The 27,865-nt window shown below is 41.4% G+C and overlaps 2 protein-coding genes across 5 annotated transcripts in view; both read left to right on the forward strand.

Moving 5' to 3' along the window:
- The window catches only part of LOC111950242 (pyruvate carboxylase, mitochondrial), a 99,740-nt gene extending 83,267 nt beyond the window's left edge, over positions 1-16,473 (forward strand). For all 3 annotated transcript variants that reach the window (XM_023967664.2, XM_023967663.2, XM_023967665.2), the window contains exons 17-21: positions 4,403-4,647; positions 5,529-5,708; positions 12,962-13,210; positions 13,357-13,497; positions 13,669-16,473. In XM_023967664.2, coding sequence (XP_023823432.1) covers positions 4,403-4,647; positions 5,529-5,708; positions 12,962-13,210; positions 13,357-13,497; positions 13,669-13,920 — 1,067 coding nt within the window. In that variant the 3' untranslated portion in view covers positions 13,921-16,473. The remainder of the gene's footprint in view (positions 1-4,402; positions 4,648-5,528; positions 5,709-12,961; positions 13,211-13,356; positions 13,498-13,668) is intronic.
- Positions 16,474-22,345: 5,872 nt separating this feature from the next.
- On the forward strand, positions 22,346-27,296 carry LOC111950556 (peptidyl-prolyl cis-trans isomerase FKBP2). Of its 2 annotated transcripts, none has more exons than XM_070434591.1 (6): positions 22,346-22,453; positions 25,639-25,796; positions 25,965-26,077; positions 26,289-26,335; positions 26,542-26,577; positions 26,704-27,296. In XM_070434591.1, exons 2-6 carry the CDS (start codon positions 25,641-25,643, stop codon positions 26,763-26,765), a joined length of 414 nt encoding a protein of 137 aa, XP_070290692.1. In that variant the 5' UTR covers positions 22,346-22,453; positions 25,639-25,640; the 3' UTR covers positions 26,766-27,296. The 2 variants fall into 2 exon arrangements, with proteins under 2 accessions (XP_070290692.1, XP_023823964.1); XM_023968196.2 differs by lacking the exon at positions 22,346-22,453 and adding an exon at positions 25,176-25,454.
- Positions 27,297-27,865: the final 569 nt, after the last annotated feature.

Consider the following 27,865-nt stretch of genomic DNA (forward strand, 5'->3'; position numbering starts at 1 on the left):
GAGGCAAATGAAATAATGGAGTTGCTGTTTGTTTAGAATTGAACAACACTTGAGAATATAAAACTCCATCCTTAATGAATTAGTCATGAGGAGAATGGAGGTAGCAGCTGCTCTGAAATGACTTGACCATGTACTGGTGTACCGTTGGGAATTCTACGCTACCTGAGCACAAGTGAGCACTTAACAGTTAGTTCGTTGTTTCTCGTTCTAATCCAGTTAATCTAGTTTTTATTAAAGGAAATGTCCTTTTTAGAAGATAAAATGTGTCAGGACTCTGCGAGATTATTCTATAGCCCAATCCACGCTGTAAAATTGAGTAGTTTTCAAAATGATTATAACCCAGAAATTGTTTTGTTGGATCCGAGTCGATGAAAGCGTAGACGGCCTAGAGGTGCAATTTAGCATCTTTCTTTAGCTTGTTCCAATTTTCCATTTCAAAACATGTGCATCTATGGTCTCCAGATTCTCTCATTCCGATAATTACTGTTCAAGGACACAAAGCACAACTAGATTTCCTGTTGGAGTGTGTATATGATTGTGCTCTCGACAAGCAGTTTTAAACCGATCAGAATGCTCACATTCTGAGAAAAAGACATGTTGTTTTCTTTGTTGATTTTTGTTTATTCCCGTGAAGTCTACCAATCTCTCTCTCTCTCGCTTTCTTTCTCCTGCTCCATCTCACTGAGTAGAAGGCTGCCTAGGTAATTGAAATGTCAAGCAAATTCGGTCATATTCCCTTCTCCCTTTTGAAATGTTGCGCTTTAGTGCAGTACAGTTTTTATCCATTTATTGTCAAATAATTTCTAAATTAATTCCAAATATGACTTTGGGTATTCATGCATGAGACAGGATGATAAGACTGTTCTAATTTGTATTTCTTCCCACTAGTATGCTCTCTTAGTTGTCTAAGCGCTCTTTTGGTCTGCTACGAAAGGTCGCTTGTTCGAATACACGAGCCGACAGAGGTGAAAAATCTGTCGGTGCTCTTGAGCAAGGCACTTAACCCCAAAAAATTTGACTGCCTCGGTCCCATTTGTTCATATTGATTGTGTTGACTCGTTTCTTAATCCTAACTAATGGTAATTGTTTACAGAAAATCCTCAAGTGTCTCATTTAGTCTTTTTCACCTTTCCTCTTTTCCGTGATCCCTTCTCATCCACATTTTCTTGCTCTTAAATTACTTCTGAGCACTTCACTTCTTTAATCTTTCTACCCATCCATCTTTCATCTGCACTGGGAGCTCCCCTCTGGGGAAGGTCCCTTGTTCTCTCCCTTGATGTGTATAGATCATCTTTAAGTCAGCTCTAGTCCTGAGGGACAGGAAATGTGGTCAATGTCACACTCTCTCTCATTCGCTCGCTTTCTCTTTTCAATTTCCTCCTCTCATGCTGATGGATATGTGCCAACAGATGTGTATGGTTTAGGGAGTGGTAAGCTTCAGATAGATATCAAAGCTTAAAATTCACTAGTCTCTGAGATTGGTTGGAGAATCTGTGGCCTGTGTGTGTGTGTGTGCGCTGGCCTGTGAGTGTGTCTTGGAGTTGTGTTTGTTGCCAGGTGAAGCATGGAGCTAATTGTAATTATAGCAACAGGCAATATGATCGGTCATCGGGTTTAAGTGAGGGTATTGGCAGCAGAGGGTGCATTGACTGACTGACTGACTGACTGACTGACTGACTGACTATTCCTGCTTTGGAAGACCTTGAATGCCTAAGTGGTGAGCACCACACTGATAAACTTTAAAGTGTTCTCTGGCATGCCTCCCACATACAGTAGATTAACACATCACGTTTAACTTACAGTTGAAGTCGGAAGTTTACATACACTTAGGTTGGAGTCATTAAAACTCATTTTTCAACCACTCCACAAATTCTTGTGAACAAACTATAGTTTTGGCAAGTCGGTTAGGACATCTACATTGTGCATGACACGAGTAATTTTTCCAACAATTGTTTACATACAGATTATTTCACTTATAATTTACTGTATCACAATTCCAGTGGGTCAGAAGTTTACATACACTAAGTTGACTGTGCCTTTTAAACAGCTTGGAAAATTCCAGAAAATGATGTCATGGCTTTAGAAGCTTCTGGCTAATTGACATAATTTGAGTCAATTGTAGGTGTACCTGTGGATGTATTTCAAGGCCCACCTTCAAACTCAGTGCCTCTTTGCTTGACATGGGAAAATCAAATGAAATCAGCCCAAAAAGAATTGTAAACCTCCACAAGTCTGGTTCATCCTTGGGAGCAATTTCCAAACATTCATATGTACAAACAATAGTACGCAAGTATAAACACCTTGGGACCATGCAGCCATCGTACCGCTCAGGAAGGAGACGCGTTCTGTTTCCTAGAGATGAACGTACTTTGGTGCGAAAAGTGCAAATCAATCCCAGAACAACAGCAAAGAACCTTGTGAAGATGCTGGATGAAACCGGTACAAAAGTATCTATATCCACAGTAAAACGAGGCCTATATCAACATAACCTGAAAGGCCACTCAGCAAGGAAGAAGCCACTGCTCCAAAACTGCCATTAAAAAAGCCAATTTGCAACTGCACATGGGGACAAAGATTGTACTTTTTGGAGAAATGTCCACTGGTCCGATGAAACAAAAATGGAACTGCCTTAATGACCATCCTTATGTTAGGAGGAAAAAGGAAAAGGCTTGCAAGCCAAAGAACACCATCCCAAACGTGAAGCATGGGGGTGGCAGCATCATGTTGTGGGGGTGCTTTGCTGCAGGAGGGACTAGTGCACTTCACAAAATAGAAGGCATCATGAAGAACGAAAATTATGTGGATATATTGAAGGAACATCTCAAGACATCAGTCAGGAAGTTAAAGCTTGGTCGCAAATGGGTCTTCCAAATGGACAATGACCCCAAGCATACTTCCAAAGTTGTGGCAAAATGGCTTAAGGACAACAAAGTCAAGGTATTGGAGTGACCATCACAAAGCCCTGACCTAAATCCCATAAATTTGTGGGCAGAACTGAAAAAGCATATGCGAGCAAGGAGGCCTACAAACCTGACTCATTTACACCAGCTCTGTCAGGAGGAATGGGCCAAAATTCACCCAACTTACTGGGTGAAGCTTGTGGAAGGCTAACTGAAACATTTGACCCAAGTTAAACAATTTAAAGGCAAAGCTACCAAATACTATTTTAGTGTATGTAAACTTCTGACCCACTGGGAATGTGATGAAAGAAATAAAAGCTGAAATAAATCATTCTCTCTACTATTATTCTGACATTTCACATTCTTAAAATAAAGTGGTAATCCTAACTGACCTAAAACAGGGACTTTTTACTAGGATTAAATGTCAGGAATTGTGAAAAACTGAGTTTAAATGTATTTGACTAACATGTATGTAAACTTCCGACTTCAACTGTAGTTCCTGGATGTCAGGAAGCTTGGCCCCAGTGATGTACTGGGCTGTATGGGCTGTACACGCTACCCTCTGTAGCGCCTTACGGTCAGATGCCGAGCAGTTGCCATACCAGGTGGTGATGCAACCGGTCAGGATGCTCTCGATGGTGCAGCTGTAGAACTTTCTGAGGATCTGGGGACCCATGCCAAATCTGAGGGGGAAAAGGTGTTGTTCACAACTGCCTTGGTGTGTTTGGACCATGATAGTTTGTTGGTGATGTGGACACCAAGGAACTTAACTCTCGACCCGCTCCACTTCAGCCCTGTCGATGTTAATTCGGGGCCTGTTCGGCCCTCCTTTAACTATAATCCACGATCAGCTCCTTTGTCTTGCTCACACAGAGGTTGTTGTCCTGGCACCACACTGCCAGGTCTCTGACCTCTATATAGTCTGTCTTGTCGGTGATCAGGCCTTCCACTGTTGTGTCGTCAGCAAACTTAATGATGGTGTTGGAGTTATTTGACCACACAGTCGTGGGCGAACAGAGTACTGAAAGGAACTAAGTACACACCCCTGAGGGGCCCCAGTGTTGAGGATCAGCGTGGCAGATGTGTTGTTGCCTACCCTTACCACCTGGGGGCGGCCCGTCTGTAAGTCCAGGATCCAGTTGCAGAGGGAGGTGTTTAGTCTCAGGGTCCTTAGCTTAGTGATGAGCTTCGTGGGCACTATGGTGTTGAACTCTGAGCTGTAGTCAATGTGATGAAAGAAATAAAAGCTGAAATAAATCATTATCTCTACTATTATTCTGACATTYCACATTCTTAAATTAAAGTGGTGATCTTAACTGACCTAAGACAGGTCATTTTTACTCTGATTAAATGTCAGGAATTGTGAAAAACTGAGTTTAAATGTATTTGGCTAAGGTGTATGTAAACTTCCGACTTCAACTGTAGACAATGTTTCATTGTATTTGTGCTGACAGCATCTATAGATGCCTGTTATGATCTCTGTCCTGCCCTCTCTTTAACAGGCATATCTCTGGAGAATGTCTATGACTACAGTGAGTACTGGGAGGTTGCTCGTGGGCTCTATGCACCATTTGACTGTACAGCCACTATGAAGTCTGGCAATGCTGACGTGTATGAGAACGAGATCCCTGGAGGCCAGTACACCAACCTGCATTTCCAGGCTCACAGCATGGGCCTGGGACACAAGTTCAAGGAGGTGAAAAAGTCCTACACAGAGGCCAACAAGCTGCTGGGTGACCTCATCAAGGTGAGACAACCGGACTCCTGGTGTCCTTAACACTGGCCTCATTTTCAGCAATTCAAATTAAGTGCTAAAACTCACATTCCTCATTCACGAATTGTCTTTTCAGATTCATAATTATCGCTCTTAAGGCGGATTTACAAAAGTATTCTTCTGATTTTGAAGAGAACTTCAGAATGAATTGCCCACTCAATTTGTTCCCTCACCTTCCTCCTTTCACTCTCTCTTAACTATGTGTGCGTGGGAGGGAGGCTCTACTGTCTCAAAGACAAAATAAAAAACGAAATGGGAATAAGTTTGCAGAAAGTGGAGCCATTAATCTCGCTGCAGCCTAAAGTCAGATCAACCAAGGAGCTTTGAGCAAAGCTTATCTGTTCTGTTCTCCATGCTTCTGTCTGATCTCTCCAATCAATGGCATCTTCTAGCGTTTGGTCTTGCCATGCTGGTTTTCATTTCCTAGGGCTTAATTAAATGATCAGAGATAGTTGACTTTCTGTTCTTCTCCTCCTTCGTTTCCTTCGATGTCATATTGTCCATATCACAGGCACAGTGAGTTAGTGTCTGTTCGATAGTGGACACGCTTACTTCACTTTCATAACGCATATTTTTTTTCCCTCCTCATTCTAACCCCTTTCGTTGTCTTGTCTTTTCACTGTTCCTACAGTTGGCTGCAAAAAAAATAATTCTCAAACAATTTTCATCTCGGTCTCCCTCCTTGACTCTACCACACTTCTGTTCACTTCCAATTTGCACGCCAGCTTGAGGTTCCAATGGTAAAACACAATAGTCTATGACCGATGGGCTGTAGCACCAGTAATGTTGTGGATAAAATCTTTCATCTCACTCCACCTCTCTCCTCTGCCCACTCTGTGTCTGTCTGCCTGCAGGTGACCCCCTCCTCTAAGATCGTGGGTGACCTGGCCCAGTTCATGGTGCAGAACTCTCTGACGAGGGCGGAGGTGGAGGAGAGGGCTGATGAGCTCTCCTTTCCCCTCTCTGTGGTGGAGTTCCTGCAGGGCCACATTGGCATCCCACACGGAGGCTTCCCTGAACCCTTCAGGTCCAAGGTAAAATAAACTTGACAAATTCCCAATAAGTCTAACTTCCCTTAGGCCCAAGTTCTTTTCAGCTCGCAACAACATTATTTTTAACACGCTGCTGGGATGATTCTGTATGGAGAACATGATGATTGTATGGAGAACATCTATTTTACACTGAACAAAAATATAAATGAAACATGGTAAGTGTTGGTCCCATGTTTCATGAGCTAAAATAAAAGTTTCATACGCATAGAAATCATATTTCTGTCAAATTTTGATCACAAATGTGTTTACATCCCTGTTACTGAGCATTTCTCCTTTGGAAAGATAATCCATCCACCTGAGAGGTGTGGCATATCAAGAAGCTGATTAAACCCCATGATCATTACACAGGTGCACCTTGTGCTGGGGCAATAAAAGGCCACTGTAAAATGTGCAGTTTGCCACAGATGTCTCAAGTTTTGAAGGAGTGTGCAATTGCCAAGCTGACTGCGGAAATGTCCACTGGAGCTGTTGCCAGAGAATGTAATGTTCATTTCTATACCATAAGCCATCTCCATTTTAGAGAATTTGGCAGTATGTCCAACTGGCCTTACAACCGCAGACCACGTGTAACCACGCCAGCCCGGGACCTGCTCATCCGGCTTCTTCACCTGCAGGATCGTCTGAGATCAACCACCTGAACAGCTGATGAAACTATGGGTTTGCACAACCGTCTCAGGGAAGCTCATCTGCGTGCTCGTCGTCTTGACCTGACTGCAGTTCTGTGTCGTAACTGACTTCAGTGGGCAAATGCTCACCTACAATGACCACTGGCACGCTGGAGAAGTGTGCTCTTCACGGATGAATCCCGGTTTCAACTGTACCGGTCATATGGCAGATTGAGGACAGTGTGTATGGCGTTGTGTGGGCGAGCAGTTTGCTGATGTCAGCGTTCTGAACAGAGTGCCCCATGGTGGCGGTGGGGTTATGGTATGGGCAGGCATAAGCTGCTGACAACGAACACAATTGCATTTTATCGATGGCAATTTGAATGCACAGAGATACCGTGATGAGATCCTGAAGCCCATTTTCGTGCCATTTCCTCTGCCGCCATCACCTCATGTTTCAGCATGATGCACAGACCTACAGTACCAGTCAAAAGTTTGGCCACACCTACTCATTCAAGGGTTTTTCTTTATTTTACTATTTTCTACATTGTAGAAAAATAGTGAAGACCTCAAAACTATGAAATGACACATGAAATCATGTGGTAACCAAAAAAGTGTTAAACATATCAAAATACATTTTAGATTCTTCAAAGTAGCCACCCTTTGCCTTGATGACAGCTTTGCATTCTCTCAACCAGCTTCACCTGGAATGCTTTTCCCACAGTCTTGAAGGAGTTCCCACATATGCTGAGCATTTGTTGGCTGCTTTTCCTTCACTCTGGGGTCCAACTCATCCCAAACCATCTCAGTTGGGTTGAGGTTGTGTGATTTGTGGAGGCCAGGTCATATGATGCAGCACTCACTCACTCACCTTCTTGGTCAAATAGCCCTTACACAGCCTGGAGGTGTGTTGGGTCATTATCCTATTGAAAAACAAATGATAGTCTCACTAAGGGCAAACCGGTTGGGATGGCGTATCGCTGCAGAATGCTGTGGTAGCCATGCTGGTTAAGTGTGCCTTGAATTCCAAATATATCACAGACAGTGTCACTAGCAAAGCACCATCACACCTCCTCCATGCTTAACGGTGGGAACCACACATACGGAGATCATCCGATCACCTACTCTGCGTCTCACAAAGACACGGCTGTTGGAACCAAAAATCTCCAATTTTGAATCCTCATACCAAAGGACGGATTTCCACCGGTTTAATGTCCATTGCTTGTGTTTCTTGGCCCAAGAAAGTTTATTCTTCTTATTGGTGTCCTTTAATAGTTGTTTCTTTGTAGAAATTTGACAATGAAGGTCTGATTCACACTGTCTCCTCTGAACACTTGATGTTGAGATGTGTCTGTTACTTGAACTATGTGAAGCATTTATTTGGGCTGCAATTTCTGAGTTTGTCAACTCTAATGAACTTATCCTCTGCATCAGAGGTAACTCAGGGTCTTCCTTTCCTGTGGCGGTCCTCATGAGAGCCAGTTTCATCATTGCGCTTGATGGTTTTACCAACTGTATTTGAAGAAACTTTCAAAGTTCTTGGTATGTTCCGTATTGACTGACCTTCATATCTTAAAGTAATGCTGGACTGTCGTTTCTCTTTGTTTATTTGAGCTGTTCTTGCCATAATATGGACTTGGGTCTTTTACCAAATAGGGCTAACTTCTGTGTACCACCCCTACCTTGCCACAACACAACTTGGCTCAAACGCATTAAGAAGGAAAGAAATTCCACAAATTCACTTAACAAGGCACACCTGTTTTAATTGGAATGCATTCCAGGTGACTACTCCATGAAGCTGGTTGAGAGAATGCCAAGAGTGTGCAAAGCTGTCATCAAGGCAAAGGGTGGCTACTTTAAAGAATCTCAAATATAAACAATATTTTGATTTGTTGAACACTTTTTTGGTTACTACATGATTCCAAATGTGTTATTTCATAACTATTATTCTACAATGTAGAAAATAGTAAAAATATAGAATAACCCTGGAATGCATAGGTGTGTCCAAACTTTTGACTGGTACTGTATGTTGCGAGGATCTGTACAGAATTCCTGGAAGCTGAACATTTTTCAGTTCCTCCATGACCTGCATACTCACCAGACATGTCACCCGTTGAGCATGTTGGGAATGCTCTGGATCGACGTGTACGACAGCGTGTTCCATTCCCGCCAATATCTAGCATCTTCACACAGCCATTGAAGAGGAGTGGGACAACCTTCCACAGGGCTAAATCAACATCCTGATCAACTCTATGCGAAGAATATGCATGAGACAAAGGGTGGTCACACCAGATACTGACTGGTTTTCTGATCCATGCCCCTACATTTTTTTATTGAAGCTATCTGTATTTCCAGTCATGTGAAATACATAGATTAGGGCCTAATTCGTTTATTTTATTTACTGATTTCCTTATATGAACTGTAACTCAATAAATCGTTGATTGTTGCATGTTGCGTATATATTTTTGTTCAGTGTATTATCTGCCTTTTCACAGCCAACCATAATGGCAGGATTTGTATTCCCACAGACAGTATTAAAGGATTATTAGGTTTGGAACTCTATGGATTTAACATTAAGAGTACGGTTATTATGTTCCACCTACATTACAGTAGGTATTTTTATAGAGCTCAGAAAAGGTTGGTTTTATAACCCACTACGACAGGATCCCATTAAGTCATATAAATACTTTGTTTGAAAAGTTTGCCTGTTTTTGTCCCTCTACTGTCCTTGGAGATCTCGCACCATTTCATCTGTTTGAAATTTGAATAAATATGATTTATTTCCCATCTCTAAGAATCTCCACAATTACCCAGAAACATTTCCCCTGAAGCTGTTGTTTTCTACGATCAAATTTGTCCCTCACATCACCAGGGTACAATGCAGTTCCCCCTCTTGTTTTTTTCCACCCATCGAACGTATGGTTGCTCTTGTGTCATTTATTTTGCAGATCAGTTCAAACTTAAAAAGGCCACCTGCTTAGCATACATCATGTAGAACAAAGGAATGGAACAGCCATTATGGTGCAGCTATTTCTAATTTCCGACAGATGCCTAGCATTATCTATGTTAATTATTACAAATCAAAAGTATTTTGTCACATGCTCCGATTACAACAGGTATTACCATGAAATGTTTACTTACGAGCCCTTAACAATAATGCAGTTCAAGAAGTAGAGTTCCGAAAATATTTACTAAATTAACTAAAGTGAAAAAATTAAATAAAAATGAACACAAGAAAATGACATAACAATAATGAGGCTCTATACAGGGGGTACCAAGTCAATGTGCGGGGGTACAGGTTAGTCGAGGTAATTTGTACATGTAGGTAGGGGTAAAGTGACTATGCATAGATAATAAACAGCGAGTAACCGCAGTGTAAATACAAAGGGTGGCCATTTGATTAATTGTTCAGCAGTCTTAGGGCTTGGGGGTAGAAGCTGTTAAGGAGCCTTTTGATCCTAGATGCTCCGGTACCGCTTGCCGTGTGGTAGCAGAGAGAACATTCTATGACTTGGGTGACAGGAGTCATTGACAATAGTTTGGGGCCTTCCTCTGACACCGCCTAGTATATACAGTTGAAGTTAGAAGTCATTACAACTAGTTTTTCAACTACTCCACAAATTTCTTGCTAACAAACTATAGTTTTGGCAAGTCGGTTAGGACATCTACTTTGTGCAAGACACAAGTCATTTTTCCAACAATTGTTTACAGACAAATTATTTCACTTATAATTCACTGTATCACAATTCCAGTGGCTCAGAAGTCTACATACACTAAGTTGACTGTGCCTTTTAAACAGCATGGAAAATTCCAGAAAATTATGTCATGGCTTTAGAAGCTTCTGGCTAATTGACATAATTTGAGTCAATTGTAGGTGTACCTGTGGATGTATTTCAAGGCCTACCTTCAAACTCAGTGCCTCTTTGCTTGACATCATGGGAAAATCAAAAGAAATCAGCCAAGGCCTCAGAAAATAAATTGTAGTCTGGTTCATCCTTGGGAGCAATTAACAAACGCCTGAAGCTACCACGTTCATCTGTACAAACAATAGTACCCAAGTATAAACATCATGGGACCACGCAGCCATCATACCGCTCAGGAAGGAGACGCGTTCTGTCTCCTAGAGATGAACGTACTTTGGTGCGAAAAGTGCAAATCAATCCCAGAACAACAGCAAAGGACCTTGTGAAGATGCTGGAGGAAACGGGTACAAAGTATCTATATCCACAGTAAAACGAGTCCTATATCGACACTCAGCAAGGAAGAAGCCGCTGCTCCATAACCGCCATAAAAAAGCCAGACTACAGTTTGCAGCTGTACATGGGGACAAAGATCGTACTTTTTGTAGAAATGTCCTCTGATCTGATGAAACAAAAATAGAACTGTTTTGCCATAATGACCATTGTAATGTTTGGAGGGAAAAGGGGGTTCTTTGCAAGCCAAAGAACACCATCACAAACGTGAAACACGGAAGTGGCAGCATCATGTTGTGGGGGTACTTTGCTGCAGGAGGGACTAGTGCACTTCACAAAATAGATGGCATCATGAGGGAGGAGAATTATGTGGATATATTGAAGCAACATCTCAAGACATCAGTCAGGAAGTTAAAGCTTGGTCGCAAATGGGTCTTCCAAATGGACAATGACCCCAAGCATACTTCCAAAGTTGTGGCAAAATGGCTTAAGGACAACAAAGCCCTGACCTCAATCCTATAGAAAATTTGTGGGCAGAACTGAAAAAGCATATGCGAGCAAGGAGGCCTACAAACCTGACTGTTACACCAGCTCTGTCAGGAGGAATGGGCCAAAATTCACCCAACTTACTGGGTGAAGCTTGTGGAAGGCTAACTGAAACATTTGACTCAAGTTAAACAATTTAAAGGCAAAGCTACCAAATACTATTTTAGTGTATGTAAACGTCTGACCCACTGGGAATGTGATGAAAGAAATAAAAGCTGAAATAAATAATTCTCTACTATTATTCTGACATTTCACATTCTTAAAATAAAGTGGTAATCCTAACTGACCTAAAACAGGGACTTTTTACTAGGATTAAATGTCAGGAATTGTGAAAAACTGAGTTTAAATGTGTTTGGCTAACATGTATGTAAACTTTCAACTGTAGTTCCTGAATGTCAGGAAGCTTGGCCCCAGTGATGTACTGGGCCGTACACGCTACCCTCTGTAGCGCCTTACGGTCAGATGCCGAGCAGTTTCCATACCAGATGGTGATGCAACCGGTCAGGATGCTCTCGATGGTGCAGCTGTAGAACTTTCTGAGGATCTGGGGACCCATGCCAAATCTGAGGGGGAAAAGGTGTTGTTCACAACTGCCTTGGTGTGTTTGGACCATGATAGTTTGTTGGTGATGTGGACACCAAGGAACTTAACTCTCGACCCGCTCCACTTCAGCCCTGTCGATGTTAATTCGGGGCCTGTTCGGCCCTCCTTTAACTATAATCCACGATCAGCTCCTTTGTCTTGCTCACACTGAGAGGTTGTTGTCCTGGCACCACACTGCCAGGTCTCTGACCTCTATATAGTCTGTCTTGTCGGTGATCAGGCCTTCCACTGTTGTGTCGTCAGCAAACTTAATGATGGTGTTGGAGTCGTTTGACCACACAGTCGTGGGCGAACAGAGTACTGAAAGGAACTAAGTACACACCCCTGAGGGGCCCCAGTGTTGAGGATCAGCGTGGCAGATGTGTTGTTGCCTACCCTTACCACCTGGGGGCGGCCCGTCTGTAAGTCCAGGATCCAGTTGCAGAGGGAGGTGTTTAGTCTCAGGGTCCTTAGCTTAGTGATGAGCTTTGTGGGCACTATGGTGTTGAAGTAACAGCTTTTCATGAGGTATTCTACCTCAGGCGAGCAATACATCGAGACTTCTTTAATAGTTATTGACAAATATACACACACCTCACCCCTCGTCTTACCAGACGTAGCTGCTCTGTCCTGCCGATGCACAGAGAAGCCAGCCAGCTCTGTTATCCATGTCGTCGTTCAGCCACGTCTCTGTGAAACACAAGATATTCGTTTTTAATATCCCGTTGGTAGGATAGTCTTAATCGTAGATTGTCCAGTTTGTTTTTCAATGATTGTACGTTGGCTAATAATACGGAGGGAAGTGGTGGTTTACCTACTCGTCAGCAAGTTCTTACAAGGCACCTCGCCCTCCTCCCCCTTTTCCTCCATCTTTTCACGCTGATGACTGGGATTTGGGCCTTGTCTTGACAAAGCAGTATTGTATATCCTTCGCGTCGGACTCATTAAAGAAAAAATCTTTATCCAGTTTGAGGTGAGTATTCGCTGTTCTGATGTCCAGAAGTTATTTTCTGTCATAAGAGACGGTAGCAGCAACATTATGTACAAAATGAGTTACAAACCATGCGAAAAAACAAACAAAATAACACAGTTGATTAGGAGCCCGTGAAACGTCAGTCCTCCTCTCCGGCGCCATTATATCCACTCATGTTTGCTTGTAATGTTCAAACACTGCGTTATATTTTCAAGGGCTTGCTTTGATCTGAAAAAGCTAAACCGGTCTAAACTGTTTCTCAGAATGACATCAGAGTTATTATAATTATATCTCCCTTTGGCCTGTTAGTGGCTGACTTCTAACCTCTGCCCCCAGGTGCTGAAGAATATGCCACGGGTGGAGGGCCGCCCTGGTGCCTCTCTGCCCGCCATGGACTTCGAGGCCCTAGAGAAACAGTTGCGAGAGACGCACGGAGATGACATTACTCCTGAGGATGTGATGTCAGCAGCCATGTACCCCAAGGTGTTCCAGGAATTCAAGGAGTTCACCCATCAGTTTGGCCCCGTGGACTGCCTCAACACACGCCTGTTCCTCGATGGACCCAAGATTGCTGAGGAGTTCGAGGTCAGTCTCACCATTTTGTTTTCATTCATATTCTTTAAGTGGATGTGAAGTGTGATTAATTTGAAATGAACTTACTGATTGCAATATATTTGCCACTGTTCTGTTTTCCTCTGATCGCACTTTCTGTTTGTCCCTGTGTCTGTCAGGTGGAGTTGGAGCGAGGGAAGACCCTCCACATCAAAGCCCTGGCCCTGGGAGATCTCAACAAGGCTGGCCAGAGGGAGGTGTTCTTTGAGCTGAATGGAGCGCTCAGATCTGTCCTGGTCAAGGATACAGTGGCCATGAAGGTGCCGTACATACATTCACATTAGCTCTCAACACAATGTTCCATTCAATTCTTAAAACAAGTTCAAGCTATTCCCGCAAAATAGTTGCATATCATATCCACACCAATACTTATCTCAATAGACACGTGGTGCTCCTGCAAACTCACCAAGTGTACTCTCCCACCCACCCAGGAGATGCACTTCCACCCCAAGGCGCTGAAGGACGTGCGTGGCCAGGTGGGGGCGCCCATGCCTGGGAAGGTGGTGGAGATGAAGGTGAAGCAGGGCCAGACGGTGGAGAAGGGCCAGCCTCTGTGTGTGCTCAGCGCCATGAAGATGGAGACAGTGGTCAACTCTCCACTCTCCGGCACCGTGGTCAAGATTTACGTCAATGCCGACAGCAGCCTGGAGGGAGACGACCTAATCCTGGAGATCACCGAGTAGGACAGGAAAGGCCACCAGCAGGAACCATCACACATGCTAAAGTACAAGTCCAACTGTAGAAAAGACAGATATATTTTTGAAAATATATATAGTATGATTGTAATCAATTAACATTTTGTTTGTTTGTTTTCCTGTTGGGGAGCTTCCTATGATGTTTGCACTTGTGTGATATATGCGGTAATCCACTGTCACTTTAGAAACTAAAAAGTACAATCATTAACCATTAATCGTGACTAATCTGTAAGATTTCGTATTAACATATGAATGTTCATCAATGTACGTCATTCTCGAACGTGTTCCCGAAGAGTGAAATTGTTGAGGCTATGCCAATGAAAAAATGATTTTATTAATAAGTAGAAAGCAATTGATAAGCAGTTGACATTCAGGTATTTAATGTAATGTAAAATCTTGGCTTATCATGTTTTCAATTCCACAGAACACTTTGGGCCATCCCTGTACGAGCATCACCCGCCCTGATTTTGATCATTTGATATGTTTAAATATAAAAATGAAAGTTAACGTAAATGTAATAATATAGATGTTCAAGCATTATAAGTGTTCTGTTCTCGTTGACTGAGTAAAGATGTTTTAAGCATCTACTCTCAATGCATGTGTTCACTCATTGCGTTACTTTCACAAATTTTTCCCAACCCGTTTTAAAATTAAACAAGCTTTTACAGTAAAACTCCTTACATTCAAAGGTCTTATTGAAGCATAAGTGACTCTGTTGACCAAAACTGTTCTTTTAGATATGGAACCTAAAAGACCATTCATTTTTTTTTGACCAATTGCTTTGAATGCAAATATTCTTGATATTGATATTTTGGCAACTCGCTGTGAATTCTAAACATAGAAATGAATCATACTGAATTGGACATATTTAGTTCTGGTACTCATTGGGACAGACTGGACTCTGGTTATATTTACAGATTGTAGGGGGTAGTTTCATGTGCTCTATCTGGGATAGTAGATTACTAAGGGGTTTGTTGTTTTTTCGTCCATCCGTCCGCCCTCCCCCTCCCCCAATTGTAAACCTGAATAACCTATGACAAAATAATTGGGGCCAATTTTTTGTTTTTTTTTGTTGTGGAGAGTAAATGGTAGGCTATATTTGAATGTTACTGCTGTGTATGGCATGACCTTAGAGTACATGCTGGGCAATTCCTGAGTGCTCTTGACGGATGTTAAATGTTTACAGATTCTCATTCTGTCACAACTGTCATGGTAATCACTTAGTGTGACCGTTTACATCTGTGGTGAGTGTGTTGATGATCACGAGCATTGGTTATGTAATTCAGTATTTGCAGTGCAAAGGGAATTGTGAAATGTTATTGATTTAAGATTTTTTTGACACGTCAAAAATCTGCTAAGGCATGAGTATAAAAAAATTTAAAAAAGTACTCACATTTTCTTGTCTCTTAGACTTGTTTAATAAAACCGGTGTTGTATCAAACCATTAATCCAATGTTTCTTAGACTCTTATAATGCCTGTATGTGAAACATAAGACTTAAGCCTACTAATACAACAATTTATCCTGGTAACTTACTAGCGACATGGGTACTGTGCATAAAATATTTTCTAAGGCAAATAGGAGACTATATATAGAGAAAACAAGTATTAGTGTGCTTTATATGCAGATGTACAGGTAACTGACAAAATAAAGGAGACAGTAAAATAGTGTCTTAATAGGGCATTGGGCCACCATGAGCCAGAACAGCTTTAATGCTCCTTGGCATACATTCTGGAACTCATTCTGTTACATTCTGGAACTCATTCTGTTACATTCTGGAACTCATTCTGTTACATTCTGGAACTCATTCTGTTACATTCNGGAACTCATTCTGTTACATTCTGGAACTCATTCTGTTACATTCTGGAACTCATTCTGTTACATTCTGGAACTCATTCTGTTACATTCTGGAACTCTTTTGGAATAATGCGACACCATTCTTCCATGGGGAAAATTCCATAATTTGGTGTTTTGTTGATGATGGTGGAAAACGCTGTCTCAGGCACCACTCCAGAATCTCCATAAGTGTTCAACTGGGTTGAGATTTGGTGACTGAGACGGCCATGGCATATGGTTTACATCGTTTTAATGCTCATCAAACCATTCCGTGACCAGTGGATTCACCCTATGGGGCATAGCCATGGTAGCCAAAATAATGACCTGCCCAGCATTTTTATACATGACCCTAAGCATGATGGAATGTTAATTGCTTAATTAACTCAAGAACCACACCTCTGTGGAAGCACCTGCTTTTAATATACTTTGTATCCCTCATTTATTCAAGCGTTTTCATTATTTTGGCAGTTACCTGTATTTTTAAGCATTAACGTTGCTACCGTTTATATGGAATAGCAATGTAATTTGTATTCTAGTCTCTTTCTGGGGATGTGGATTTATGTGGCATTTGTTATCTCATCCTTCCATGGCATTTTTGTCTGTTTTGATAACATCAGTTTTAAGATATGCGAATACTAATTCAGTGTAACCATGTTCTTTTCAATGTGACAACTTTGAAAGAAATTAAAAGGGCATACGTAACACAGTTGCCTCGCTCTTTGTCATTTTAATGTTTTGATAATCGAGCTTGTGTGTAATGGTGCATCTGAAACCTACAGTGTGAGGCTCAGTTCAAGTAACTCTATTCTTCTAAAGAAGAGTAGCGTGAAATAATCAACATGGCAGACAAATAATCACATATGTAAACGATTCAATAATTGTGACAATTTGTGAGTCGACAGGTATAATTAATTTACAGATTCAATTATAGGGGGGAAAAGAGAGGGTGATTGATAGTTGATAATGCCCCCACTAATGGAAACGTGCAGGAATAGCCCAAATGTTTTCTTTTAACTAGGTAAGTCGGTTAAGAACAAAGTATTATTTACAATGACAGCCTCGGAACAGTGGGTTAACTGCCTTGTTCAGGGGAAGAATGACAGATTTTAACCTTGTCAGCTCAGGGATTCGATCTAGCTAATTTTCGGTTACTGGCCCAATGCTCTAACCACTAGGCTACCTGCCACCTCAAATGGAGCACATCGATTTATTGCTAATAGAGTAATCACTTAATGGATCCAAATTGGTGGAAATGAGGACAACTCGTGTGTTTGTCCGTTCCTTAGCATGCCGCAATGTTCATAATGTTGACATTGAGTCAATAGTTACACCCGGTTACACTTAATCTTTTCTAAAGCCTGAAATCCACGCGTTTACACAGCCTCAGTTTCAAAACTGAGTAGCGTACTATTATATGATATTACTGCAGTGATGGATGATGGGCCTGAGAGCTGCCATATGCTCCTTTGGAGAAGTGGTGGTGTCGTTTGCAGGCGTTGATTGATGGCTCCGTCTGCACCAGAGTACCTGTGGGTGCTGAACATGACCATGTGATGGTTTGATGTGGAGGGACTGAGGGAGCTGAGGCGATGTAGGAGGCTGAATGACTAGACAGAAGAGACACGGAGTCCTTATTGCTCACTTAGATGTAGATGGGTTGCAAAGTGCATGCTAAATGGCTGTGTTTCAAATGTTATAATTTTGAGGAGGGAGTTAACCCCAGAGATAATTATACCTCATCATGAGAGTTGGTGCTTCTTCGATATTAGAAATATGCCTTTGTTGCAGTCTGTCATAGATGTTTGATTCAGTGCCTCCCCCCCCCACCACCACCTTCCTCCCATTCAGTCCTAATGTATCTGACATCTCATCTTTCAGTCTGCTCCTTCTCCCCCTGGCTCCTCTCTGTTAGCTTGGCTCACTCTGCCGTCCTCCCACAAGTAAACAGTGCAGCAGCCACTTTTTTCAGAACATTTCAGCGACAGAATTAGTTTATACAGGTGTGGCTCAGGCTCTCTGTCCTAGTAACAAAGCTACTATGATATAGGTGGTCCTCTCTTCTCTGTTTTGTTTGGTCGTTATTCCCTTTAGTTTGTGCTGATTAGTAGCGTGTGAGCTTGCTGTGACAATGGGGTTAACTGTGGGCTAGTGTACACTACCAGTGTGACAGGACACTGGCAGGGAAGGACACAGTGTAGGGTTGTCTTCCCACAGAATGAGGTCAAGTACTTAACTGGTATCCGTATTTGTTTTATTTAAAAATGTATCAATTCATTAGCCTAATACCACCTCAAAGTGTTTAGTCTGTTGTTGTTAATGAAATGAAGCCCAGGTTTCATTAGAGAAGTAAAATGGCACCTTTGTGCTGAGATTTGTCCAGGAGTGGGAGTGTTAGAAGTGTTTATCAAATCAAAGTTTATTAGTCGCGCAAACAAATTAGCAGATGTTATAGCAGGTGCAGCGAAATGCATGTTTTTCTAGCTCCAACAGTGCTGTAAATGTATAACAATACAATACTAATACACAAATTATCCCCCCAAAAATATACGCATATAGTATAAGTCAAACGTTTGGACACACCTACTCATTCAAGGGTTTAAATTTTTACTGTTTTCTACATTGTATTAAAACTATGAAATAACACACATGGAATCATGTAGTAAACAAAAAAGTGTTAAACAAATCAATATATTTTAGATTCTTCAAAATAGCCACCCTTTGCATTGATGACAGCTTTGCACACTTGACATTCTCTCAACCAGCTTCATGAGGAATGCTTTTCCAACAGTCTTGAAGGAGTTCCCACATATGCTGAGCACTTGTTGGCTACTTTTCCTTCACTTTGCGGTCCAACATGCAACAATTTCAATGATTTTACTAAGTTACAGTTCATATAAGGAAATCAGTCAAATTTAATTTATTAATTAGGCCCTAATCTATGGATTTCACATGACTGGGCAGGGCTTGGCTCCCAAGTGGGTGGGCCTATTCCCTCCCAGGCCCCCGACTTGGGAGCTAGGCCCACCCACTGGGGAGCCAGGTCCAGCCAATCAGAATGACTCCTCAGTTTCATCAGCTGTCTGGGTGGCTGGTGTCAGACCATCCCGCAGGTGAAAAAGACGGATGTGGAGGTCTTGGGCTGGCGTGGTTACGTGGTCTTTGGTGTTGAGGACGGTTGGATGTACTGCCAAATTCTCAAAAAATATGGTGGAGGGGGCTTATGGTAAAGAAAGTAACATTACATTCTATGGCAACAGCTCTGGATCACATTCCTGCTGTCAGCATGCCAATTGCATGCTCCCTCAACTTGAGACATCTGTGGTATTGTGTTGTGACAACTGCACATTTTACAGTGGGCTTTTATTGTCCCCAGCATAAGGTGCACCTGTGTAATGGTCATGCTGTTTAATCAGCTTCTTGATATGCCACACCTGTCAGGTGGATGGATTATCTTGGCAAAGGAGAAATGCTCACTAACAGGGATGTAAACAAATTTGTTCACAGGATTTGAGAGAAATTAGATTTTTGTGTGGATGGAACATTTCTGGGAACTTTTATTTCAGTTGATGAAACATGGGACCAACACTACATGTTGCGTTTATATTTTTGTTCACTATAAATACGTGGTGTGTATAGACAGTATGTACAATATACAAGTAGGACAAATATATGTACAGCAGTATTTATATAGGATGAGCTATGTTGAGAATACAGTATGTACATATAAAGTGAGAAACCAATTTGCATAATTTCCGAGATCAAATTACATTTCAACAGAATGATGTTGCAAGAATGCTAATCGTACCTGTTTCTAACTACATAAACTATTTCAGAACAATAAACATGATGTCAAAAAAATGTAAGTGACCAGTGTTCAATGTACATAGGGTAGCAGTCTTTAAAGTGCAGGGTAGAGTACCGGGTGGAAGCCGGCTTGTGACGGTGACTAAGGTGCAAGTCAGGGTACCAGGCGGAGCCCGGCTAGTGATGACTGTTTAACAGTCTGATGACCTGGAGATAGAAGCTGTTTTTCAGTGTCTCGGTCCCAGCTTTGATGCACTTTTACCATCTCTGCCTGCTAAATGGTAGCAGGGTGAACAGGCCTTGGCTCGGGGACTGAGGTCCTCGATCTTCTTGGCCTTCCTGTGACACCGACATGCTGTAGATGTTCTGCGCTCATGGAATGGCATGCTTTGAGCTATTTACATGTGAAAAATTAATGTCATATGCTGCATTGGCCTATTGTTGACCTTTTTGTTGGTGACACTTTGATATCTTGATCATATGCAGCTGTTTAAAGGGCACTCCACAGATCAAACGATAACAAAACGTTCGCCCCGCCTCTGTTTTGGTAAAAAGCTGAGGGATGGGCCTGGAGAAATGTAACCGCTCTCAGATTAATAGACAGAGCTATGGATGCAAGGATTGACCATCCATGATATCAAAATTATTGTTTTGACCATGTTATGAGGCTATACAGTGTTTGTTTACATTTATAATGTTTACAAACATTGGAGAAAAACAAGCTTATATTTTGGGTTCTCATGGATTGTGACAGTTGGACTAAGCTCATGAGGTATTTATAAATTATATTCTTCAAGAATCAAAGGATATATATATATATATACTACCGTTCAAAAGTTTGGGGTCACTTATAAATGTCCTTGTTTTTGAAAGAAAAGCTCCTTTTTTGTCCATTAAAATAACATAAAATTGATCAGAAATACAGTGTAGACGTTGTTAATGTTGTAAATTACTATTGTAGCTGGAAACGGCAGATTTTTTTAATGGAATATCTACATAGGCGTACAGAGGCCCATTATCAGCAACCATCACTCCTGTGTTCCAATGGCACGTTGTGTTAGCTAATCCAAGTTTATCATTTTAAAAGGCTAATTGATCATTAGAAAACCCTTTTGCAATTATGTTAGAACAGCTGAAAACTGTTGTCTGATTAAAGAAGCAATAAAATGGGTCTTCTTTAGACTAGTTGAGTATCTGGAGCATCATCATTTGTAGGTTTGATTACAGGCTCATAATGGCCAGAACCAAAGTACTTTCTTCTGAAACTCGTCAGTCTATTCTTGTTCAGAGAAATTAAGGCTATTCCATGCGAGAAATTGCCAAAAAACTGAAGATCTCGTACAACGTTGTGTACTACTCCCTTCACAGAACAGCGCAAACTGGCTCTAACAAGAATAGAAAGAGTGGGAGGCCCCGGTGCACAACTGAGCAAGATGACAAGTACATTAGAGTGTCTAGTTTGAGAAACAGACGCCTCATAAGTCCTCAACTGGCAGCTTCATTAAATAGTCCCCGCAAAACACCAGTCTCAACGTCAACAGTGAAGAGGCGACTCCGGGATGCTAAGTCAAGGGGTCTGAATACTTTACAAGTGCACTGTAATCCGTGGTCTGTGGGATACTTGCAGCTGTCATATTGCTTGACCTGTTTTGATGGGATTTGTCTTGCCACTGTGCCGTACAATACTCTGTGACAGCATTAAACATAGTTCAATAAGTCTGTGTTTACAACAGAGGTATGTCTGTTTCCTGGATATTACCCCTTTCATCCGTCTGATTTAGAAATTAAGACGTTACTTAATGGATTCCCCCGGGGGAAGCCTGAAGCCAAGTCTATTAAATGCTCGTCTCTCATGTCAGTTCTCTGCTCTCATGCAAAAAAGGAGGCCACATACACAACAATATGAATAATGCTAATAGCCCAACAGTCAAAACATGGATTTTCTGATTATATCTTAGGGTTGAGGAGGACTGTATTTGTTTTGGTGGTGGAGAGGGCTAATTGTATTTAAAGTATCGGTGAGGCTATCCACAAACTGTATTTTCTTAATGAAAGCAATCTGCTGCACATTAAGAATGGCAGTGTGGAAATGCATATACAGTATATCAAATATGTTTAATCAGTCAGTTATTTTTCAGTGTTCATTTAGGAAGCCTAATGTCTTTATTTACTAATAAGTAATCATAGACATAAGAAATCATTGAGAAGCGAGAGGGGGAGACCAACGCTCTTGGTAACAAGAGGAGGAATGGAGTCAGAATGTAGAAAGAGAGAATGAGGCAGGCTGTATATCTTTGGTATGCATGGCAACGACAACCTTTTATAATGGTTTCTTCACCTCTCTGTCCCTTTCATCTCTCGCTCTCTTCTCTCTCTTTCTCTCACACACGTCTGAGTCATATGAACCCTAATGGAAAACCTTATTGGAAACGAATGCAGTAATTACAGTGTAACTGAGGGCTCATCTCTAAGGGGAAAAGTGTGCAGGAGGACTTTCAATCAATATGCTGCTTTAGATCATACACATTCCTGCATAGCTACACAGCCTGTGTTTGTGTTTGCGTGTGCGTGTGCGAGAGAAGTGTGTGTGTGAAATGATAATTCCAAAGTTTGGGTTCCTGTTTTTATTAAAACACTGTAGATACAATATACGTAGCAGTCTGCTTTCCATTCCAACTTTAACGCCACTTTGGCACCACCTGGGGGAACGTTCAAAATCTACTATTTTCTCTGCCAGCAGGCTCTATGAGAACGAACCAATAGCAGGAGAGAAAATCAATGCGTAGACATATCGCGACATTCCATTCAATCGTTCCATTTCCTCTTCCGAAAATTTTGAAGCACACTGGCTATCTTCTGTTTGTAATTCAGTTAAAACGCTGGTAAGCTTCTTGGAGACATTACTGATACGTAACTAGCTTTTTGATCTGAAATTGGTTACGAATATTTATGAGCGAAACGCATGGCTAAATACATGTATTAGGGTAGCTAAAGCAATTGCCACAACCGATAACGTTAGCTAGTTATCTTGCTAACTTATCTGTTAACTAAGCTAATTCATCTATACGCTCGGCACAATTGTGGGTTTTAGTTAGCTGTATTAAACATTTTTGTGTTTTGATAATGACAAGTCATACAACTTGCCCAACTTGTTGGAGCTATAGGCCTATCAGAAAGCTTCCATTTTATTATTGCTATAAGCATGTGCCCATTGATGATGAAGTGTAACAACCCTATGGTACTTTCAAGACAACAGGGGTATCGAGAGAAAAAAACGGTCAAATCATGACGTGATCTTCTTCTCGTAAAGTTGGAGGTCTAGAAACACCTGCCAGATCTTACAACGCATGGATATGTATGTATCAACGAACCACATATTATAGAAATATGTCAGTCGATGACACTGTCGATTGGGTGTTAGGCACCCATTGGTCTATGCATACAACGTCTGAGCAGGGGACGCGACTATGGAACGCCGTTTGGGTCTTTGCGTGTCAAAAAATATACATGTCAAATCACACTATGTGACGTGTCAAATCACACTATGTGACGTGTCAAATCACACTATGTGACGTGTTAGGACCAGAATATGACTGCATGTCACAATTTAACCTATTCATAATTTTTTTTAACGTAGTTATTACACATTGATTACACTATCACTAGTATTTCATGTCACAATGATTAATCGATACGTAAGCTATGATGCTGGCCAAGTTGTCTCGCGCACCTACAGTGCTGGTCATTAAAAAAAAAGCTAGCTAGCTCATTGATGCAAACAATGTTCTTCCCCAAAAACATAGAAAAACGACATCTTTTTCCGTAGCTATAGTTAGCTAGCTAACTATATAGCTAGGTGTCATGATCTAAAATAACCCTAATTTATAGGACAGTTCTTATTTGTTTAATGGTGGTCAGACCCATCTAAGATAGCCACAATAAGGATTAGCCACACTAGTGGACTTTGTGGGTAGTCTTCAAAATAAAAGTAAAATGTCCTTGACAGTGATGCAAATGAATACAAATAGTAGAATTATGCCATAATTGAATAGATCATGCTAAACGAGGTTGGAATCTTATATAAAATCAACAAAAGACAAATTGGTAATTTGACAAAAATATGTTGAAATCACACTAGATATATTATACTTTAGAATTGCATTGGGGGGCATACTTATTTCACTGTACAGCCTTACCTATGGATTGTGGATCAATGACATGCGGTATCAGTCTACTCAGTGACACCCAGAGAACATTGCGGGACTCTGAAACAACTGTGAATTGAGCCACATTTATTGTCAACCTATGTGTATTGAACACTATTCCCGAGGAAAAACAATACTGCGCGGATGTTTTGGAGTCTGATAACTCTGGGTATTGAGTAGACTGTTACCCCATTTCATTGATCCCCAATACTTAGGTAAATCTGTACAGTGCAATATGAATGTCAATACACACAATAGGCTGACTGGGGAGGTGATTTCACACAGTCACGTGATAAGAGCTATAACGCTAAGATTTGGCATAAATCTTCACAGTTGTGTTCTGTGGGTGTCACCAAGTAGACTGATACCCCATTTCATTGCTTCACATTCCAACCTTGTTTAAAATTATCTATCTAATATGGCATGACTCCCCAATTGTAACCTTCTGCTCACTTTCAAAGAGGTACTTTTTATTTGAAGCGGTTTTGCCTTCAAATGTTGGAATGCTGAAGCAATGAAATGGAGTATCAGTTCTACTTGGTTGAACCCACCAGACACAACTGTGAACAGTTTACGCAAAATCTTAGCGTTATAGCTCTTATCACGTGACTGTGTGAAATCACCTCCCCAGTCAGCCTATTGTGTGTATTGACATTCATATTGCACTGTACAGATTTACTTAAGTATTGGGGATCAATAAAATGGGGTATCAGTCTACTCAATACCCAATATATTTTTTTCCCAGTCGCAAATTCCTCTATTGTGCCTAATCCGTATTGTGGCTAGCTTCACAACACATAACTCGGTCCGGTCGAGCGTCACTAGCCAGATGAACCTAGCTGGCTGCTAATAACGTTAGCTATGGGCAACAGGGTTAAGTAGCGGGCTGGCTATTTATTTTCATGAATTGAAGTTCAATTTCAATAGGCGAACAACAAGTGGCTACCTAGCTAATACCTACTCACAATGATTCCTAAATCATTGCTAAGAATAATGAAAATGACTGCAGTTTTTACTGGTCATTGTTTTCAGGCTGGTTGTATTGGTGCTAGCTAGGTACCAAGCTAAAGCTAGCTACCCCAGAAGTTGCGGTCGAACAAATAAAGCTTTATTACCAACGCGGTATTGTAAACACATTGTTCGTGGCCGATGTTTGCTTGTTTGCATACTTTTTTGTACGGCTTTGACAGTGCTACTGATAGCAGTGGTGGCGCTTGGCTTACACGTGCAAATTCAGAACACACATTATATAACATAACTGTGCTATTTGACGTGTCAAATTAAAAGCTTATTTAACGCATCAAATAGTGTTATTTGACGTGCATCTTTTTTTGACAAGCAAAGACCCAAACGGCGTTCCATACGTGACCCACGTGTTACGCCTCGCTCAAAATAACTAGGAAATTGGAAGTCTCCGACATCCGTGCAACTGGTAACTCAAGAAAAACGAGTTTGACTGGGAAAAATCTTTTGAACTCAGAATTCCATGACGGAAACTCTGGCATCTTTATAGAGCTCTGACTTTCTGCACAGAAGATCACTGGCTCATGATTTAACCTTGTTTAAATTTTTCTCTAAGTTCCCAGTCTTGAAAGCACCATTATAGCAGTCTGATGTCCGACGGCACAGTTTGACGCGGCACGCAACCATTGGTTGATGCAGGGAAGGTCTGACCAGGGTAATGCTAGCCTCGTATGAACCATCCTGATATCGCAAGCTTACATTTTGTTTCGCTACACGGATACTGCGAAACAGAATGGAAGCTCGCGAGATCAGGATGTTCCGAACAAGGCTAGGGGAACGCGACCTATGAGATTTGTGATTACTTTTGTCGTTCATTAAGTCTTTCACGTGTTCCCCAGGTATGAGGCTGTGTCTGCTGTTTGTGGTCACTCTGTTGTCCTTGGCCCCGGCAGTTCGTGGTGGCGACAAAAAGAAGCTCCAAATTGGCATCAAGAAAAGAGTTGACAACTGCCCCATCAAGTCCCGTAAAGGGGATGTGCTGAACATGCACTACACTGTGAGTAATAAGGAGGATACGTCTCCTTTTAGACATTGAATGAAAAGTAATATCTATTTCCATTTAATGCTCATTCAATGAATGTCATCCCAATATAATGGAGATCCAGAAATTGACACATTTGAACAAATGACAGTGTGTTTAGACAATAACTCTGTTTGTTTGCAGGGAAAGCTGGAGGATGGAACAGAGTTTGACAGCAGCATTCCAAGGAACCAGCCCTTCACCTTTACTCTGGGAACCGGACAAGTCATCAAAGGCTGGGACCAGGGCCTGCTCGGGTTGGTGCCTGTTTTTATTTAAAACATTTCTTTGCCCCTATGGACTTGTGTGCTCATGCATGTGACTGGATGACTTGTGAAGGTATTACATTTGCAGATAGTGTAAAAACTATAGAATGATGTGCTTTTGGATATAAGGTGTAACAACAAATTGACCTTTGACTCTTGCATGTGAAGTTCTTAATCCACCAATCTCACTTTCTCTCATTAGAATGTGTGAGGGAGAGAAGAGGAAACTGGTCATCCCCTCTGAGCTTGGTGAGGTTGCACACTGATACTTCACACTGTTCCAATGGTCACTTATATCTTTCCTATGCTCTACTGATGACTAAATCTAGCATGCATTATCCACGTAGATTATATAAACCCAATCAATTATCATGAAAGATAAAAAGCCCTATAAGCCTTGAGGTCCATTTTGCCAGCCACTGTTTTGACCTCCATTTATATTACTCCTTTTGTAGGATATGGAGACAGAGGAGCGCCTCCTAAGATCCCAGGTATTTCAGATATTTCTCTACATCTCCCACCGGCTTTCTCTACAAGTCAGTCTCTGAGGTAACCATGTCTTTATTGGGAAGCGCTTTCTACTCTCTTTGTTCGTAACTACCCCGTCTCTCCAACAGGTGGTGCCACTCTCATTTTTGAAGTTGAACTGCTCAGCATCGAGAGGAGGTCTGATTTATAGTGAACATTAACTTCAAGCAAAATAAGCGGCCTGTTAGTGCTGGTTTTAAGTCAGTGTGCTCTACCATCTATAAGCCATTAAAGACCCTGCATAATATACATACTATTCAACTATAACTAACATCATATGTAACTGTGGTACCCCCTGGTGAATCCAATGCCTTAAAAATGTCATCATTTTTAGTTCAGCATTCAAAGTTGCCCCTTACCTCATTCCTGTGTTATGTTTTCCTGAACGTTATGCCATGACCAGCTCTTGCTCTTTGACGTAAATGTATCATCATTCTCATTTTGGAGTAATTTACCAGCCTGATAAGTGTAACTTGCAGGGTACGTATCATGCTGAGAGAACAGGTCATATAACACACATGCTATATGGTAGCACAAGATAAGCGATGGTGCACTATTCAGTAGGTTTTTGGGCTCTATTGAAAGGATTATTTGTAACAGATTTCCAATTTCACTACATTGGTATACAAGACTTGACCAATGGTCTTGTTTCAGTAAAAGATTAAAGATTTGGATTTTTAAAGTGTGACTTTTTTCCCCTGGAAGATATTTAGCTACAGTACCTTTACATTTAGCAGACTCTCTTCTCCAGAGCCACTTACAGGAGCAATTAGGGTTAAGTGCCTTTTACGCCGACAGATTTTTCACTTAGTTGGCTCGTGGATGAAACAACGGCTTTTCGGTTACTGGCCCAACGCTCTTAACCGCTCGGCTACCTTCCCCCCGTCTCTTATACCCTTACAGTAACATCTGAAGTGCACACAAAAGTCTGAGTAGATAAAACATTGAATTTTAATAAAAATGTAACAAATTGGCCAACAGCACCAGTAAGTATTGCTACATTACATGACTACAGTCTTGCAATCACATCTTGAACACACACACCACAGATAATACAGTCCCTACTTCCAGCAGATACACTCAGTTTGTGGTTTGATTCAGTCTTCAAGGTGGTACACTGAATATGGTAGTTAAAAGTCTGCCCAACATAATATCACAATGGAGTCCAAAAGAATAAGGAATGATGTTTGTCAGGTATGGTTATGATAGGTCAATCAACCTTGTATACCATATGACTATCAAGGAACCTTC

The sequence above is a fragment of the Salvelinus sp. IW2-2015 genome, linkage group LG23 (genome assembly GCF_002910315.2).
Source record: "Salvelinus sp. IW2-2015 linkage group LG23, ASM291031v2, whole genome shotgun sequence".
In the NCBI taxonomy this organism is placed as follows: Eukaryota; Metazoa; Chordata; class Actinopteri; order Salmoniformes; family Salmonidae; genus Salvelinus; species Salvelinus sp. IW2-2015.

Bases quoted from the DNA above. Each gene is read 5' to 3' on its own strand.
- LOC111950556 (XM_023968196.2), top strand. From the start codon at position 25,433: ATGCAGGGAAGGTCTGACCAGG. The intron at 25,797-25,964 runs GTGAGTAATAAG...GTTTGTTTGCAG, and splicing joins TGCTGAACATGCACTACACT to GGAAAGCTGGAGGATGGAAC. The intron at 26,336-26,541 runs GTGAGGTTGCAC...CTCCTTTTGTAG, and splicing joins GGTCATCCCCTCTGAGCTTG to GATATGGAGACAGAGGAGCG.